Source organism: Eschscholzia californica, unplaced genomic scaffold, assembly GCF_041429995.1.
Source record: "Eschscholzia californica isolate CP2 unplaced genomic scaffold, dmEscCali1.0.p SCAF_1, whole genome shotgun sequence".
Taxonomy (NCBI): Eukaryota; Viridiplantae; Streptophyta; class Magnoliopsida; order Ranunculales; family Papaveraceae; genus Eschscholzia; species Eschscholzia californica.
The window spans coordinates 28945377-28964416 of NW_028238198.1; the positions used below are offsets into that span (position 1 = coordinate 28945377).

Genomic DNA, 19040 nt, shown 5'->3' on the forward strand with positions numbered 1-19040 from the left:
ATGTTCATTAACCGGAGTTGAGCGTGCGTGAGGTGTTCTCGTTTTCCTACCCCTGGGTGTTACTCGATTGGTTTCCCTCTGGTTGGTTTACAAGTGGATGTTTGCATGGATTAAGCGCGGTTTCCCTAGATCTGATTATCTTTTCACCTTCTGACGAAGTTACCTCCGTTTATTCTCTCTCTCTTGAAGTAATGATGATAAACGACAACTACCCACATAATCGTTGCATCCTTAATAGTCTGCACTTCTTCATTCTCTTTTTATATCCTCAAAACTCATCTCATATCCTCATCTTATTCCTTATCTGGTTAATGTCGACTCACTCTCGAGATCTAAGTATTGATAAACTTACCCATCAGATGTCTGTCCAGATGAACATTTTAGAATATGGTAAGCTCACTATTTCGTACCCTAAGCCTTCTGTGAGCAAGGATCTTCAAGAAATCTCAGTTGGTTTCATTGCTAGACTGTGCTGTCCTTATGACTTTGGTATTGGCCTCATAAGGAAGCATTTATCTGCTCAGTCACAGTTCTTTAGAGAGTGTGCTATTAACAAAACATTATCTGGTCCCAATCACTTTGTTGTTAAACCGAGGAGTCAGATAGTGATGAATGAGATTAATCAAGGAAGGTCGTGGATCATTAGAGGATGGTTAGTGGTGATGCAGGAGGTGGACTTCCCTTTAGGAGATGAAGTTCATGAGTTAATGTGTGAGCCTATGTCGTGCAGCTTTGCTGGCCTGCCGTCGGCTATTCAGAACAAGCAAGATCTAGAGGTGATCTTCTCTTGCATGGGTTATATCATGCAAATTCAGCCGAAGAACTTCAGCATGGTTCCAAATTCTCTGATCAGAATCCAGTTTATGTATGATGTCCGCACACCTCTCTTGGCTACCCTTCACTCAATTTTCACTGATGGAGGTAAGCCTATCAATTTCAGTTATTTGAGGTTTCCTAAGGCAATATGTCACGTTTGTCGTATCACAGAGCATCCGGCCTCACCTTGCATCAGACCTAGTAAAAGAACTTCAGTGACACCCATGGATGTTAATGAGTCGGTTCCGATTAACCCTAGTAACTGGGCCATATCAGTTGTTCCTTCTCAGGAACAACAGATAGAGCCTTCTTCTCACTTGGATGCTCATAAGCATAAGGGTAAACGTAAAGAGTCTAAGGTTCTGATGGAAGTCAAAATTGAGGAAGGGGAGTTTAGTCATCATGGTATCAAAAAAATGAAAGATCAGAGTCTGGGCTGCAGTTCTAGGGGGAAATCTTCGTGGAATTTCATCTTATGGGAGAGCCCTAGTGGCTTATGATCAAGCTAATGCTATTCCACCTAGCTAGTATTTCCCCCCACCTGAATCGATTGATAGCCAAGAAGAACGCAGGAGACACAAGCTCTCGGATTCTTTTCTTGAATCCCCTGGTCACTCCTCCAATGCTCGTGATGATGGTACTGATGAACATCCTAGTCTAATTGATTAATTCAGTTGTACTCTGTGTTTTAGTTCCTTTTTGTGTTTATGTGGGTCAATAGTCTCTTTTGGTGTACTTAGTCTGTTTGTATGGGTTATGATAAATGTTGCTTTGCCATCTTCTCGTATAGATTAGAGAATAGCTTTTAGTTTTTTGTTGGGCTTGCACTGTATTTAGTTTGCTTAGTGAATGGAACAGTGATCTTAGTTTGTTTTATTCTGTTTTGGTTAGTTTTGTTTAGTCCTTTATTTTGCTCTCAGTCTCTTTCCTTTACTTGGGGTGGTCTTAGCTAATAAGGTTTGAGTGTTAGTGTTTTGGTTCAGTTCTGTTTACTCTCTTTTAGTTTTAGTTCTTTTGGGACAGTCCTATCTTTCTTCTTTCTCCTTCGTATATTACTCTGTTGTCTCTGGTTTGGGTTGTTTTTAGTACAGGTGGATAGTTTCTCGGCTAGACTGGTTTGAGAATAGACATAAAGCCAACAATTATGTCTAAAGCAGCTCCTTCAATAGATTGTCCCACTATATTAAGTTGGAACGTCAGGGGTATAAATGCTTTCAACACCAAGAAGCATCTCTTACATCTCATCAACAAATACAATCATGATATCATCTTTCTGTCCGAGACGAAAAACCATTCTACTCAGATTAACAAACATATTAGAATTGGCAAACTTTACGCCAATCACTTCGTCGAACCTAATAATAAAGCAGGAGGACTTGTGATGTTCTGGAAGCACCATTTAAATCCTATCATTACTTACTCGGACAATCACATTATACATATGGATATGAAGGATGACTTCAATAATAACCAACTCATCATTACTGGTTTCTATGGTAATCCTTATCATAACAATAAACTTAAACCATGGAAGAAACTTAGAGACCTTAACCCGGGGCCGGATTATCCTTGGGTGGTGATAGGGGACCTTAATGTCATTCTGGACCACAAGGAGAAAAAGGGAGGTAATCACGCTACTAATTATATCATCCCTAAGATCGCCAACATCATCAACAAGCTAGAACTTATGGACATGGGTTTCAAAGGAAACCCGTTTACATGGAATAACAAACAATTTGGAGATAATTTTATTCAAGAACGGTTGGACAGAGCTCTGGCTAATCACCCCTGGTTTAAACTTTTCAACTCCTCTGGGATTACTCATCTGGACTCGGTAGGATCTAACCATCTTCCGATTCTCCTGTCTAACCAGGAATCGAAACATTCTCAAGCGAAACCATTTAAATTTCTGCGTACATGGATGTCGCACCCAAAATGTCATGAGTTCATTGCTGATAAATGGGCTAATGAAGAAAAGGACCATATGGATAATAATATCCAAACCAACCTTAAAAACTTGAGTAGACACCTTACGAATTGGAACACCACGGTATTCGGGAATATTGAAAACAAGATTAGTAACATCATTTCATCCATTCAGAAGTGCAAGAATCGGGAGGAATATATCAACCTCAATATGAAGTTAGAAGAATTATATAAACATCAAGAAAGTATTTGGAAAGAAAAATCCAGAAATAATTTTATCACCTTGGGTGACAAAAATACAAAATATTTCCACTCCCAGGCAATTCAAAGAAATAGAAGAAATCGTATACTTGCTATCAAAGATAATAACGACGAATGGCAAGAAAACATCAAGGACATTCAAAACATCTTTGTATCCCATCTTCTCAACATCAGTACTTCCACCTTTCCGGAAAATAACCAGAAGATTCTCCAGCTCTTCCAACCTACTATCACCCCCATCAAAATCATCATCTCACTAGGCAACCGGAACACAAGGAAATTGATTTAGCCATTAAATGGATGAAAAAGGAAGCTTCTCCCGGCCCGGATGGCTTCCTCACTTTTTCTTCCAAGCTAACTGGGATATAGTGCGGAGTGACATTTACATGTTGGTTTGAAATTTTTTTGAGTCGGCGGTCCTCCCGGCCGGAACTAACCATACCCACATCTGTCTTATCCCCAAAACTCCCATTCTGAATTCTCCGGCGGACTTCCGACCTATAAGCCTTCTTAATACCACGTACAAAATTATTACGAAAATTTTAGCGGACCGTTTCAAATATACTCTGGATAACATTGTGTCCCCGTTTCAGGCGGCGTATGTCCCGGGGAGACAAATCACCGATAACATCATTATAGGCCAAGAGATTATCCATTCTTACAAAAAAATGAAAGGGGCAAAAGGATACTTTGGTCTCAAACTTGACATGTCAAAAGCTTTCGACAGAATTGAGTGGCCCTTCATAATCAGCATTATGAGGAAATTAGGTTACTCGGATCAATGGACTAATATGATTCACAACTGCATTTCGACTTCTTCCATGGCTGTTCTCATCAACGGGCGACCCAGCAAGACGTTCATCCCCTCCAGAGGAATTAGACAGGGAGATCCTCTCTCCCCTTTCTTGTTTACTATTGCTATGGAAGGTTTGGGCCGACTCATTAACGCGGAAGATGGGAATGGAAAATTCAATGGCTTCCCGAGCAACAACAACAATTGTGAAATCAACCATCTTCTGTTCGCAGATGACTGTATTATTTTTGACCGAAACTCTCTAGAAAATGTTGTGAATCTTAAAAATATACTCAATACTTTCGGGTCAGCCTCCGGACAAATGATAAATTACTCGAAATCTATTATTTTCTATTCAAAAAACTCTCACCGAAATTCAAACGAATGATTATGAAATCTCTTAAAGTAAAATATGCGTCTACCTCGGAGAAATACCTGGGAGCACAACTGTTCATAGGTCCTCAAAAAACTAGAGTGTTCAATGATTTAGTAGAAAAAATTAATCATAAACTGTCTAAGTGGAACAATGCGTTCCTCTCCCAAGCAGGTCGCACGGTGGTCATCTCAGCAATCGCATCGGCAGTGCCCCGATACCAGATGCAGTGCTTTGCCATCTCGAAGGGCATAAGCAAGCGCATCTCGACTTTGCAAAAGTCATTCTGGTGGGGTAAGTCAAAAGGTATATGCACTAAAGCATGGAAATCTATCTGTCTCCCAAAAGACTTGGGAGGCCTGGGTATTCATCTGCCGGACATAGATAATATTGCTATGTTAAGTAAACAAGCTTGGAGAATTAAGACTAATCCAAATGCAGCTTGGGTGAAAGTATTAAAAGCTAAATATTACCCCTAACACAGATAATTCAGGAGCAGTCAAACAACACCACTCATGGATCTGGAAGAACATATGCAAAACTTTTCTCCTTATTAATAATCTTAGCATATGGGAAGTTCACACCGGAGAAAATATAAAGATTTGGCAGGATAATTGGATCCCCTCTATAGCGAGTCCCATCCCAAACCACTATAACTCTAATCTCACGACTGTCTCACAGCTTATCACAAACCATGAGTGGAATGAAAATCTACTCGCAGAAAATTTCGATGAACCCACGAGAAATTTAATTAAAGTAATTCCTATTTGTAGCGAAGGAAAAGACGAAATTATATGGACTTTGACTGAGTCCGGAAATTTCACGGTAAAATCTTTATACAATCATCTGAGAAGGGCAAATCTGACCCCTAACCTCGAACAGTTAAACTGGAATTTCATTTGGGAACTCCTGGTCCTCCCTCGAATTCAGCTATTTTTATGGAAAATTTGTCACAACGCTTTACCGATCAAAGACCGAATAGGTAAATATATAGGAAACAATTTGAACTGCCACTTATGCCCCTGCACTGAAACCTTAAAGCATGCACTTCTATACTGCCCTATAGCAAAAAATATTTGGTTTCACTTTAATATCATAGCTGAAAACGTTAAATCTATCAAGGAATGGATTTTCACGTGGATTAACGATCATCATAGATGTCATAATAAAAACAAAACTCAATTCGCTACTATTCTGTGGATCATTTGGAAAGCTAGATGTGACAGCTGCTTCAAGAATGTCAAGGCCGACACTAAAGATATCATTAATACTATTATTAGTTACCCAGAAAAACAGCTAAAGATCTCCATTACAAATAAGATTAATGTTGAAAAGTGGAAGCCCCCGAATGAATCGTATCTGAAGATTAATGTAGATGTCTCTTACACTTCTATCAGCACCTCTATCGGAACGAGACTAGTAGTTCATGACTCAGAAGCTAAATTCATTGAAGCGGCAGCATGTGTTTCCAGGGCCAGAAATAGTGAAGAAAGTGAAGCAATCGCCATCCTCAACGGTATCAAATGGGCGATAGATCGAGAATATCAAAATGTCATCATTGAAAGCGACAACCATAACATCATAAAGCATATCCAAGATCATCATCAAGCTATAAAATGGCAATCCAGGATCCATATCCATAAAATTCTAAAGATGATTACAAAGCTCGACAACATTATATTCCATCATACGAAGAGAGCTCAAAACTCCCAGGCTGACCTTCTCGTCAAGTGGGCTAGGCGGAAGAATCGTGAGATGAAGTGGAAGCATGTTCCTTATTTTTTATCTAAGCATTATTGTAATGGAATATTAATTTAATCTAATGTATCGGTTTCAACAAAAAAAAAAAACATAAAAAAGTAAAAAAAATAAAAAAGATGATGAACCAAATTTTTTACAATAGATTTTAAGGACTACTCAATGACACCATTAAAAGAATGGGCCACATATCTTCCCTTTTTTCAAACACTTATTCTTGGTTTCAACAAAAAAGAAAAAAAAAAAAAAAAAAAAAAAAAAACTTATTCTTGGAGGGCGGATCACAACAACTAAAAGACAAACATCAATAAAATTCAATTTTTTCTCTATCTTAACACCATTCCTCACCTTCTTCTCCTCCCCAACCAAATTTTTTTTTTTTTTTTGTTAAAAGCTCCCCAACCAAATTGGACCACTACCACTCGAAGTGTTTTACATTTTTTTTCATCTCTGTTTAATCTTTTTCATCCTTGTGCATATTGTAATTATTTTTATTATTAATAACAATATAATACTGAACTCATAAAACCCCAAAATCCTAATCCGTGTAAAAGTTCCTATTCGTGGATTATTTGATTAGCTTATGTGAATGTTTCACTATTACTGGTAAACGATAGTAAAACTTTGAACTTATCAACGTCATCGTCCATGTAAATATGTGATCAACGAACTAAACACCTAACTCATGATCATAGAATTAATAACCACATCTTAATTTGATATGTCATATATGTAAATATATAGTACGTCATGAATTTTATTTATAGATTATCATTAATCAATTTATCATGTAATAAGATCTAATTTACTTTTTTTCGCTCTCTAATTTGGCAATATATAAGTTAAAAAAAAACTAAAGAAGAGTCATTTTAAATATCGGACCTTCAGACATTATCGGTCAAATTATGAGAGACTATTAATTTTGGATTTTTTTGGTTAAATATGGTAGACGGTTATCGTGCATATTATGCTCATTTTGTTATCAATGATGATAATATGATAGGTCGTTGCACGTACATTCAATTTCGAAATAAGTTAAACTCTGATAGTGAGTTAAGAGATTCACGTGTCTTTTTGAAACTTTTATAAAACATTACAGGTTATATGATATAGACTGGTTTGACTTTTTCTAAAAACTGAAAGTGTTGAAACGTCTTGTACCGGGAGAGATAAATAACTTATGGGTTAATTCCGTTTTGGCACCCATATTGTGACCAACTCACCGTTTTGGCCTCCAATTGTGTTCGGCAGTTCGTTTTGGCCCCAAAGGGCCAATTGTTTTACTAAATTATCCTCGGGAGCCAAAACGGAATTATTTATGAAACAAGGAAAAAGACAAAAAATCCACATCACCTATTTCTTTCTCTTCTACTTCACCTTATCTCTCCTCCATCACACCACCTGCTCTCCACCTCACCTTTCTTCTCCGACAAATGGTCGCCGGCCGGAATAAAAATTCCGGCCGGTCACCTTCAACATAAAAAAAATTCTCTCTCTTCATCTCCTTCTTTCTCACTCTTCTTATTCTTCTTTCTTTACCTTTCTCTCTCTCTAACCCCTCTCTCTAATCTTTCTTTAATCCCTCTATATATATACATATATATATATATATATATAACTCCGGCGAAGGGGAGGAGCCCCTTCGCCGGAGAACCAGACCTTCAAGGTCTGGTTTCAACTAACCAGATCCCGCGTTCTGGTTGGTTGGAACCAGATTCCGATCTGGTTTCAAACCAGATCTTGAAGGTCTGGTTTCACTTTGAAACCAGACCTTCAAGGTTTGGTTCTCCGGCGAAGGGGCTCCTCCCCTTCGCCGGAGTTATATAAGAGAGAAAGGGGGGGTTAAAGAGAGATTAGAGAGAGGGGTGAGAGAGAGAGAGAGAGAGGTAAAGAAAGAAGAAGAAGAAGAGAAAGAAGAAGAAGAGAGGGAAAGAAGGAGATGAAGAGAGGAAAAAAATTATGTTGAAGGTGACCGGCCGGAATTTTTATTCCGGCCGGCGACCATTAGCCGGAGAAGAAAGGTGAGGTGGAGAGGAGGTGGTGTGATGGAGGAGAGATAAGGTGAAGTGGAGGAGAAAGAAATAGGTGATGTGGATTTTTTGTCTTTTTCCTTTTTTTCATAAATAATTTCGTTTTGGCCCTCGAGGATAATTTGGTAAAAAATTTGGCCATCTGGGACCAAAACGAACTGCCAGACACAATTGGGGGCCAAAACGGCGAGTTGGTCACAATATGAGGGCCAAAACGGAATTAACCAATAACTTATTGAACTATCAAAATTTTGGAAGATATGGAAGACTTTTTGCTTACAAATTTTTGTTACTATACATGTTACCGTCGCATCTGCAAAAAAGAAATTTTTTTAAGTTGAATTTGATTAAATCTTATGTTCGATCTACTATGTCACAAGAAATTTTTACATAAGTTGTATATTTTGTCAATTAAAAAGAACTTACTGAAAATTTTAATTTTGTATCAAAAGATGTAATAACAATTGATTTAGGAAAGGTTTTACCCTTTTTTTTTAAGGAAGCCCCAGTTTGTAATTAAAATACTTCTAAGGACCATTTTTGAAAAGGAAAATGATCCCCATCCCGGCACGAAACCCAGCCGAAACCCTGCGGGGTGACGTTTCGGGATGTGTATCACGGTTGTTTTGAAAATCCCAGAAATTTCATTAATATTAAAGGCCAGCGCTTTGGGGAAAGCTAAATAGTTTCCGGAGTGTGAAATTTTAAGGAATATGTAAAATTTTGAAAATTTTCCGGGGAAATTTTCCACCTAACCTCTCTCTCTCTCCCCCGACAAGGTCGCCGGCCGGAAATTTTTTCCGGCCGGCGACTTTTAAACTTAAAAAAAAAAAAAAAACTTTTTGTTCTCTCCCCTCTCTCTCTCTCTAAAACTTTTTTTTCTCCTCTCTCTCTCTCTAGATCTAGAGAAAAAGAGGAAGTCTGTTCAAGGTCTGGCCGGGACCTTGAACGGCTCTGTTCAAGGTCCCGACCAGACCTTGAACGGATCTGTTCAAGGTCCGCCCGGGACCTTGAAAAAAAAGAATTTTTAAGTGAGAGAGGAGAGAGTTTTTTTTTAAGTTTGAAGGTTGCCGGCCGGAAAAATTTCCGGCCGGCGAATTTTGTCGGAGAAGACAACGAGGTGGCGAGAAGGTGAGGTGGCAAAGAGAGTGAGGTGAGGTGGAGGGAAGTGAGGTGGAGGTTTTTATTTCCCTCTAACAACTTACAAAATAAAATTATCAAACAAAGTTGACCAATCTTTGACCAAGTCCTTACACCCCGGAAACTATTTTGCTTTCCCCAAAGCGCTGGCTATTCATGATGCAGAGGCAAAATTTATTCTAGCGGTTGCTGACGTAGTCCGAGGTCAAAACGCTGAAGAATGTGAAGGATTTACTATTTATAATAGCGTGCTATTGGCACAACCGTTGGGATTCAACCATGTTCATATAGAAAGCGATAACCTAGCAGTCATTCAGTGCATCAATGATCAGAGTACGGGACTTCAATGGCAAACACAGATGATAGTGAAACAAGTGGTCGCCCTCAAGGACAAATTCGCAGCGATTATATTTACTTTCACTCCGAGGGAAGGCAACATCCAGGCAGATGCGCTTGCAAAATGGGGCAGAAAATATAGGAAAAAAGAACTTTGGAATGTTTTACCTTCTTTTGTTCCTAAACTACTATAAACTCTATTTATACTTTTAGTTTTTAATGCTATTATCTTTCATCAAAAAAAAATATTTTAAAATGCGTGGGGTGCAATATAGTATGTGCTAAGATGCGCATGGTTAATGTCAAAAATGTGTGATGAATACTATAGCTGGTGCTAAAATGCGCCAAGAGCAATAGCAGGTGGCGAGGTGCTGAAATACCCTTGGCGCGAAATAGCGTTAGCTAAAATGCGCTCTGCCGCAAGTTGGAGCAGAAGTTAACTGATCAACTAGCTTATTCAAAATCTACCGAACCCCAAAAGAGATTTCAAAATTGGAGGTCTGATAATGAGAATGAATCCGCCATTAAGAGAGATAGGTTAGAGAGAGAAAGTGAGTAGGATTCAAGTTTCCATGAATTCTTGAAGATAATGGCAGCAGTTTCTCTTTTTCAAACCTTATCCTCTTTACCCAATAGTCATAAGAACCCTTCATCATCAACAAACAGAGAAAGAACCAACCCAATTAGAAACAAGAATCTTCTTCTACCACTTCATAATCGATTTCCCAAATCCAAAGAAACGATTTTAAAATCTGTTACTATTACCAAACAAAATGATATTTCTCTCTCTAAAACTTTACATTCTTATGTTGATTCTGGGTTAATGAATGAAGCTCTTTCTCTCTTTGAATCTATAAAGAACCCACATACTTATTATTGGAATGTTATAATCAAAGGTTATATAAATAATGGGTTGTTTAAAGAAGCCATTGATTTTTATCATCAAATGCAATTTAAAGGTGTTAAACCTGATAATTATACTTACACATTTGTGATTAAGTCTTGTGTTGGATTAAAGGAGTTAATTGAAGGTTCAAAGGTTCATGGTAAGTTGATTAAGAATGGGTTGGATTCAGATTTGTTTATTTGTAATTCTTTAATAACAATGTATTCGAAAATTGGGTGTATTGAGTTTGCAGAAAAAGTGTTTGAAGAAACGACTGTGAGAGATTTAGTTTCTTGGAATTCTATGATTGGTGGGTATGTTTCAAATGGGGAGGAGTTGAAATCATTCTCGTGTTTTCGTGAAATGCAGGCAGTTGGATTGAAACCTGATCGGTTCGGGATCATTAATGCTCTTCTTGGATCTTTAAATGGAAATTATCTTCAACAAGGGAAGGAAATTCATTGCTATGTGATTAGAAATGAGTTTGAATCGGATATCATGATCCAAACTTCACTCATCAACATGTATTCCAAATGTGGTAATGTCGATTCGGCTGAGTTATTGTTTGATAAGATTTCATGTCGAAATATCGTAGTTTACAATGCAATGATAAGTGGGTATGCTCTGAATGGAGATTCTTTCAAGGCCATTGCTTGCTTGAAGAAGTTGAGAGAGAGTGAAAACTTGAACCCTGATGCAATTACAATGGTGAATTTGCTTCCTTGTTGTGCACACTCAAGAAATCTCTTGCTCGGGAAATCTATCCATGGCTTTTCCATTAGAATGGGGTTTCTTCCACATTTGATTTTGGAGACCTCTTTGGTTGATATGTATGGAAAGTGTGGAAAACCAAATTTAGCAGAGTGGGTATTTAGATTTATAAGCAAAAAAAACTTAATATCATGGAATACGATGTTGGCAGCTTACGTGCACAACGAATGGAAGAAGGAAGCTATTCGCTTATTTTTCGACCTGCATAAGAAAGGCTCTCTAAGATTAGACGCCTTCACGGTTTCAATTATGTTACCAGCTTATGCTGAATTATCTTCTTTAAGAGAGGGGAAGCAAATTCATTCTTTCATAATTAAACTAGGTTATAACTTAAATACCTTCGTATCAAATTCAATAATTGACATGTATGCTAAGTGTGGGGATCTCCAAACAGCTCGAAAGGTTTTCGATAGACTATTTCCGAAGGATCTCATTTCGTGGAACACAATCATCATGGCGTATGGGATTCATGGGTATGGTAAAATTGCCATTGAATTGTTCTCCAAGATGCAGGAAGAATGCATAAAACCAAATTATAGTACGTTTGTTTCTGTTTTATCAGCTTGTAGCAAATCTGGTTTGGTTGATGAAGGATGGAAATATTTCAACTCCATGAAAAACGATTACAGTATTGATCCTGGAATCGAACATTATGGATGTATGGTTGATCTTCTTGGCCGAGCAGGAAATCTTGACAAAGCTCGAAACTTCATAAACGAAATGCCATTAATTCCTACACCAAGGATATGGGGAGCTCTACTTGCAGCTTGTCGAAACAATAGAGATATAGAATTAGCAGAGGAGATCGCTGAAGAGATTTTCTCTTTAGAACATGATAACACTGGATGCTACATTCTTCTCTCTAACATGTATGCTCAAGCAGGAAGATGGAAAGATGTAGAGAGAATGAGATCTCTTATGAAAATAAAAGGATTAGAGAAGACAATTGGGTACAGTTCGATCGAGCTAAATAATAAACTTTGCAGATTCACTAATGGAGATCAATCCCATGTTGAATCGAACATGATTTATGATGTTTTGAGTATCATTTTGGAACAGATAGGGGAAACCATGAACTTGACTTATATCTCAAAGTTCAAGCCATTAGAATTGATGAAGAAAAGATTGAATTTACCCATTACCCATAGTGTAAGATTGGCAATTTGTTATGGTTTGATATCTACAACAATAGGATCTCCCATACTTATTAGGAAGAGTGTAAGATTATGTGAGGATTGTCATAGTGCCATTAAGAAGATATCAGAGTTCACAGAGAGAGAAATTATAGTTGGGGATCCAACTTTGTATCACCATTTTAGAGATGGCCAATGTTCCTGCAGAGATTATTGGTAGACTATATTTGTCCTCTTTTTTGTTGCTATGTACGTTTAGACAGATTCTTGAAGTACTCTCAAGTAGAAAGAAAAAGAGAAAAAGGAAAACAAAATAATAAGTTGTTGTCTATCTGTACATACTTTTTACCTTTCAGAGTCCTTTGCGAGTCACCCACGAACTTATGATGTACCCAAGCCATTTGATGTATTCTACGATGTACTCAATGTAAACAAAAAGTATAAAAATGTAGAAATTTTGTGCCTATCTGAATTCCTACTAGACCCAATGGAGCCCATCAATGGAAATTTTGTAAACACTCTAATTTGGATCTAGAACTCCCAATTTGAATATGACCACTCTTAAGTCTTTGATTGTGTGACCTATGGTGCCTATAGCAGAAACAAGTCTCCATAGATTTGTTTGAGATACAACAGAGCCCTGAAATTTCCCAAAATTTCATCGAAATTTCCCAAAATTTCATCGAAATTTCGCGAAACGTTTTCTAAATTTAGATTAGCGGCACGAAATAACACTTGCAACTATTTCCTGCATAATTTCCACCGACATGATCGAAATTCCACCGTAATTGTTGGAAGTTTCGAAATTTCCACATAAATTGTTGGAAATTTCAAATTTCCACATAAATTGTTGGAAATTTCAAAATCGGAGAAACTAATACTAGAAACATATTTGTTCCTTCATTATTTTCAACTTCATTTCTCAAATATATCTCTTGGTTTTTTATGTTGCTTTTAATGTTTTTAAAATCCAAATGAATGATTTACGACCTAGCTTAACTACCTAATTTTTTTTTTTGTTGAAGTACAAGCGAAACAAAACAAACCAAGAGGACCTAACTAAAACATTGGTACAAAGATTCTGGAAGATTTGATAAAGAAAGCCACAGCCAGGTTCCCACGTGCATACGACTCCATTTGGCTAAGTGATCTGCTTTATAGTTTCCGTCTCTGTGAATGTGAGTGTAGATAACTTGGGCGAAATTTGCTTCTAGCTGATGCACTTTCTCTATGAGTTTGCTTGTCTGCCAAGAGATATCTGATTGCTCTTTGTTTAGAAGCTGAACTATATTACTGTTATCACTTTCAATATGAAGATAAGAAATTTTCTTTTTCATAGACCACTGGAGAGCTTTGATGATAGCCCAACATTCGCATTCTTCTGCGTTTTGTCCGCGTAAATTGCACGCCGTAGCCGCAAGAAAGTTTGCTTGGTCATCATACATAATACAGCCAACCCCTGCTAATTCCTGCTCATTCATAAAAGAGGCATCCACATTAATCTTAATATAAGGAGGTTTCTGAAGTGACCATAAGATAGTCCTGTCAGTCCGTCGTGTTATGCTGTGAAGGTTTGGCATAGTCGTAGTACACTTGATTTGATCAATGATCATCAATGGTAAAATCTTAGTATTGGAAAAGCATTTATCACATCTTGCTTTCCATATCTGCCAAAGGATATTCGCAAAAAGTCCACTTATTTGTTCGTCGATATCTTTCCAGGAAGTAATTCAGTCAAGAAGATTAGTGATATTTTTTTAAATGATATTAAAATGAAACCAAATCACAGTCGCCAAGTCACAATGTAAAAGAATATGAATTATCGTTTCGTGTTCCTGACAAAATTCACAGTTATATATATGACCAACATACTTACCAATTTTATCTCTTACCGGTAGGCTGTTAGTACAACATTTCCAGAGGAATAGTTTGATTTTAGGTTGAATAGGCAAATACCAAATGAAAGACCATTCCTTTTGTTCATAAGGATAGTGTTCAGTGCGTAAATAATAGTACATGGATTTAATAGTGAATTTACCTGATTTTGTAAGTGACCATCTGGCTATATCATCCATCTGTGCCTGTAAATTAATACTCAAGATAGAATTGCATATATCACTGTTAAAGCATTGAGTTAATATATTCGTATTCCACGTATTATTACTAATAAGATGGGAAACCACAGTGAGGGTGCTATTAGTAGTATTGCTTATGGGAGGAGGGTGATTAGGGATCCAGTAATCATGCCAAATGCTAATATTCATGCCTTTGTTAATATCCCAAAAGGTTAATTTGGACACTTTATCAACCTGTTTGGATATGGATTTCCAAAGCCACGAGTAGTGATTCTTAGCTTGTTTAGGTTTATGATCCTTAGTGAAATATTTAGCTTTGAGAATCTCAGCCCAAGGGGTACCCGGATCATTGAGGAGACGCCAGACCAGCTTACTCAAAAAGGCTTGATTATCAAGAATCGGGAAGCGAAAGCCAAGTCCTCCAAGTTTTTTTGGAAGACAGATAGCCGACTAATTGATCGTATGAATGGAACGGGATTTTCCCCGCCAGAAAGCTCTTTGAAGAACTTCCATGCGATTGCTTATACCTTTAGGGATGGCAGAGCATTGCATTTGATATCGGGGAACAGCCGCTGCTATTGTGTTGATAACAACAGAGCGGCCAGCTGGAGAGAGGAGAGAGGCTTGCCATTTAGAGAGTTTATTCTGGATTTGAGCAATGAGAGGGGAAAAAACTTTCCTTTTATTAGCGCCAATGAAAAGATGAGTGCCGAGATACTTGTCCAGGTTAGAGGATTGATGCACTTTAAAGTTACGAATAATCATACGCTTGAATTTCGGATGAGTGTTTTTCGAAAAGAAAATCGTGGATTTATTGAAATTAATCATCTGCCCTGACGCCATACAGAAGATATCAAGAATGTGCTGCAGCGAGGAGATATTAACCAGAGAATTCTGACCAAAAATGATACAATCATAAGCGAAGAGAAGGTGCTTGAGTTTAATACTGGTTCTGGGGATAGGAAAACCTTGAAAAGGCGTAGCAATCCTATTGGTTTCAAGAAGACGACTCAGGCCTTCCATGGCAAGAGTAAACAAGAAAGGAGAGAGAGGATCCCCTTGCCTAATCCCTCTACTGACATTAAAAGTGGGGCCCGGACGCCCATTAATAAGAACTTCCATGGTCGAAGTCGAAATACAAGTGTGAATGAGACTAATCCACTTAGTAGCAAAGCCCATCCTACGCATAATAGTATTTAAAAAGTTCCATTCAACACGATCGAACGCTTTAGACATATCAAGTTTGAGAGCAAAGAAGCTTTTCAAACCTTTTATGAGTTTGAAAGAGTGAACCACCTCTTGTCTGATAATGATGTTGTCTGTGATCTGCTTCCCTGGAACATAAGCTGCTTGAAACGGCGAAATAATATTAGGAAGAACAAGTTTGAGACGATTGGCCAAGATCTTGGTGATGATTTTATAGGTGGTATTCATAAGACTAATGAGTCGATAGTCAGAAGTAGTCTGAGGGGTTTTGGTTTTGGGGATAAGGCAGATGTGAGTATGATTGACTTGCTCAGGAAGGTGGTTGTGAAGAAAGAAATCGGAACTATTAGTCTATTAATATGGCAAGCGCTTTGGGGAAAGCTAAATAGTTTCCGGGGTGTGAAGACTTGGTCAAAAATTGGTCAATTTTGTTTGACAATTTTATTTAGGGGGAAAGCAACATAGCTTCTCCACCTCAGCTCTCTCTCTCTCCACCTCACCTCTTTATCTTCTCCAATTAGGTCGCCGGCCGGAAAATTTTCCGACCGAGGACCATGAAAAAAAAAATTTCACTCTCTCTCTCTCTCTAGAAACTCCGGCGAAGGGGCCCTTCGCCGGAGTTTCTAGAGAGAGAGAGAGAAAGTGAAATTTTTTTTTTTTTTCATGGTCGCTGGCCAGAAAATTTTCCGGCTGGCGACCTAATCGGAGAAGACAAAGAGGTGAGGTGGAGATAGAATGAGGTGAGGTGGAGAGAGAGTGAGGTGAGGTGGAGTGTTTTTTTATCTCCCCTTAAAATTTATTTCCCCGGAAATTTTCTAAAATTTTACATATTCCCTTTAAAATTTCACACCCCGGAAACTATTTAGCTTTCCCCAAAGCGCTGGCCATTAATATTATCAATAAGAATGTTATCTTTGGGTGTTATATCTAAAAAGTTATTCAATTTACCTCGGAAAAAACGGTGTAATTGTTAGTACTCCCTCAAACTAATAGATAATGTTATTCCGTTAGACACATCATTTATATGTTTCATTATGGTTTAATAATCTTGTTATAGATTAATTGCATCATATTTCTATCATTTCTGTAGATTTGTAAGATTTTCACACTGACCGAAACGTTTCCACTTTTGGACCCACCGAAATCGAAATTTCATTCTTTGCAACAAAGTGATCCCACATTCAATTGTGTTACGAACTATTACTACAAGTTTAAATTCAAATTTTGTAATTTGATTTGGAGTTCATTAAATCATTTTTCAATGTAAGGGGGATTTTAAAACTTGGTTGTAGTTCCACCCATATTGAAATGAATGCCCAAATCAAGAATATGACATTCCCTTGAAAAAAGGTAAGGAGCACATGATATTGATATTGATAACCTCATATTAGAGAACAAGAATATCAAAGAAGAAATAATTAAGAATCTTTAAATTTAAAATGAATGAAATCTTAGCTGTTTTTCTAACTTAAATAGTTAAATAAATCAAAATAAACACCATCAGAGCAAACAAGTGTTAATCTCTTACATTTATTGATTCCTTAGGTTTCCAATTATCCAATTTGATGTACAACTAACTTCTTCCTTTTTTTTTAACATTGCTGTCTTTCTGGTTAACTCTACCAATAATAGGGAGCGAGGTGGACAGTTAGATTTCGCCCAAACTATCGAAAGAGAGAAACATAGGGCGAAATCTGACCGTCCACGGCATCAAAATTCCAACACTTCCCCTCTCTTTTTTTCTCTCTAAAAACTATGTTTATCTCTCTTCAATTCAATCATAATACTTACTCAAATACATTATCTAAAAAGGAATAAAAACAAGTATTGCAGAGAGAGGAGAGGGGGAGAGAGAAAGAGAGAGAAGAGATGGGAGTTGAAACAACTCCACCAAAAGCTTCAAGAAAGAAAAGATCAACAACCCTTCAATACCTTTTTGATCTAGATTCATCAAACAACAATGTCAATCATAAGAAGAATACCAATTCATCTTCTTTAGAAACAATGGAAATTCTCTCTAACATTACCTATTGTACTACTTTGGTTTTTACCTTCACAATTCCAACAGAATCACCAACTCAACAAGACTACAAAAGACTAAAACTCATTCAAATTCAATCTCTTCTAAAAACCTCTGAAAAACCTTTTGAAGATCAAGTTATATCATCTCTTATTTCGATGATTTCCGCTAACTTAATTCGTCCTCTCCCACCATCTTCAAATACTTCCATTATGATATGGAATTCACTTGAAGAAGAAGAACCCATTACAATCCTTACACCTTCATGGCCACATCTTCAAATTATATACAACATTCTTACTCTATTAGTCATTAATTCAGACCCAAAAACTCTTCGTCATTATATCGATCACTCATTTCTTCTTAACATACTATTACTCTTTCAATCTGAAGATAGAAGAGAACGCGAGAGCTTGAAGAATGTGTATCATCGAATATACTCAAAATTCACATTTTATAGATCATTTATGAGAAAATCAATGATCAATGTGTTCTTGAATTTCATCTATGAGATAGAAACTCACCCGGGTATCGGGGAATTGCTCGAGATATGGGGAACCATTATTAATGGATTTACTATTCCTCTCAAGGAAGAACACAAGTTGTTCTTGATGAGAGTTTTGATTCCTCTCCATAAGCCTGATGGGGTGCATATTTATCACAAGGAATTGGCCTTTTGTGTTTCTCTGTTTGTTCAGAAGGAGCCTGAGCTATGTGGGACTATTGTTAGAGGAATTCTAAAGTATTGGCCTGTGACCAATTGTCATAAGGAGGTTTTACTTATTGGGGAACTAGAAGGATTGGTTGAGGTTGTTGATCTTGAGGAGTCCAAGAAGTTTGCCAAACCTTTATGCTTGCAGATTGCCAAGTGTTTAAACAGCTCAAATTCACAGGTACATTTCAAATATTCAGTTCATATTTTTGTTATTCTTGTTAAAAGATCGCCCTTACCTGAAAAAGTCTATTTATACAACCAAATTATGAACAACTGGATAAACCTTATTCCTCTTCTCATTTACTAACTCAACCCAGCCTGCCTAACTTCCTGAATTTCCACATATGTTAAACTTTTTAGTACTTTTTTTTTTGCTTAGGTTGCGGAGCGAGCACTTTATGTATGGAACAACGAGCATTTTGTGAAAATGGCGACAATGGAAACAACAGATGTTTTTCGCGAGGTGGTGGAAAGAATAGAGATGAATCTCAAGTCACATTGGAGCAAGAGTATTCGACAACTAACCGATAGTGTAAAAGCAATGCTGGAAGAAATAGATCGTAATCGTTACTTCAAATGCATCCAAGAAATGGAAACCAAAATGTCCATAACCAGGCAGGAAGAACTCAAGAGGAAATTGAACTGGGAAAGACTAGAAATGGCTTCAGCTAAGACACAGATCCCTCAGCGACAAAAGTTCATAAATTTTCTCTCATTCATATGAAAAATTCTTATCGAAACTGGGTAGAATTTTTGACAATTTTTGGGTGCACTTGTGGCTTTTCTTAATGTTTGAATCTC

General features: G+C 37.3%; 3 protein-coding genes across 3 annotated transcripts; 2 read left to right on the top strand and 1 right to left on the bottom strand.

Annotated features, from left to right (window-relative positions):
• The first annotated feature begins 9775 nt into the window (after positions 1 to 9775).
• LOC147565820 (Tetratricopeptide repeat (TPR)-like superfamily protein) lies at positions 9776 to 12687 on the top strand. Its single transcript, XM_086652308.1, has one exon. The coding sequence runs from the start codon at positions 10023 to 10025 to the stop codon at positions 12441 to 12443; it is 2421 nt and encodes an 806-aa protein (XP_086508434.1). The 5' UTR covers positions 9776 to 10022; the 3' UTR covers positions 12444 to 12687.
• Positions 12688 to 13278: 591 nt separating this feature from the next.
• Positions 13279 to 13803, bottom strand: LOC147565821 (uncharacterized). The gene has a single exon (XM_086652693.1). It carries the CDS (start codon positions 13801 to 13803, stop codon positions 13279 to 13281), a length of 525 nt encoding a protein of 174 aa, XP_086508819.1.
• A 3541-nt stretch (positions 13804 to 17344) lies between these two features.
• LOC147565822 (serine/threonine protein phosphatase 2A 57 kDa regulatory subunit B' alpha isoform-like) lies at positions 17345 to 19008 on the top strand. The gene is made up of 2 exons (XM_086652310.1): positions 17345 to 18417; positions 18619 to 19008. The coding sequence occupies exons 1-2, from the start codon at positions 17374 to 17376 to the stop codon at positions 18961 to 18963; spliced, it is 1389 nt and encodes a 462-aa protein (XP_086508436.1). The 5' UTR covers positions 17345 to 17373; the 3' UTR covers positions 18964 to 19008.
• Positions 19009 to 19040: the final 32 nt, after the last annotated feature.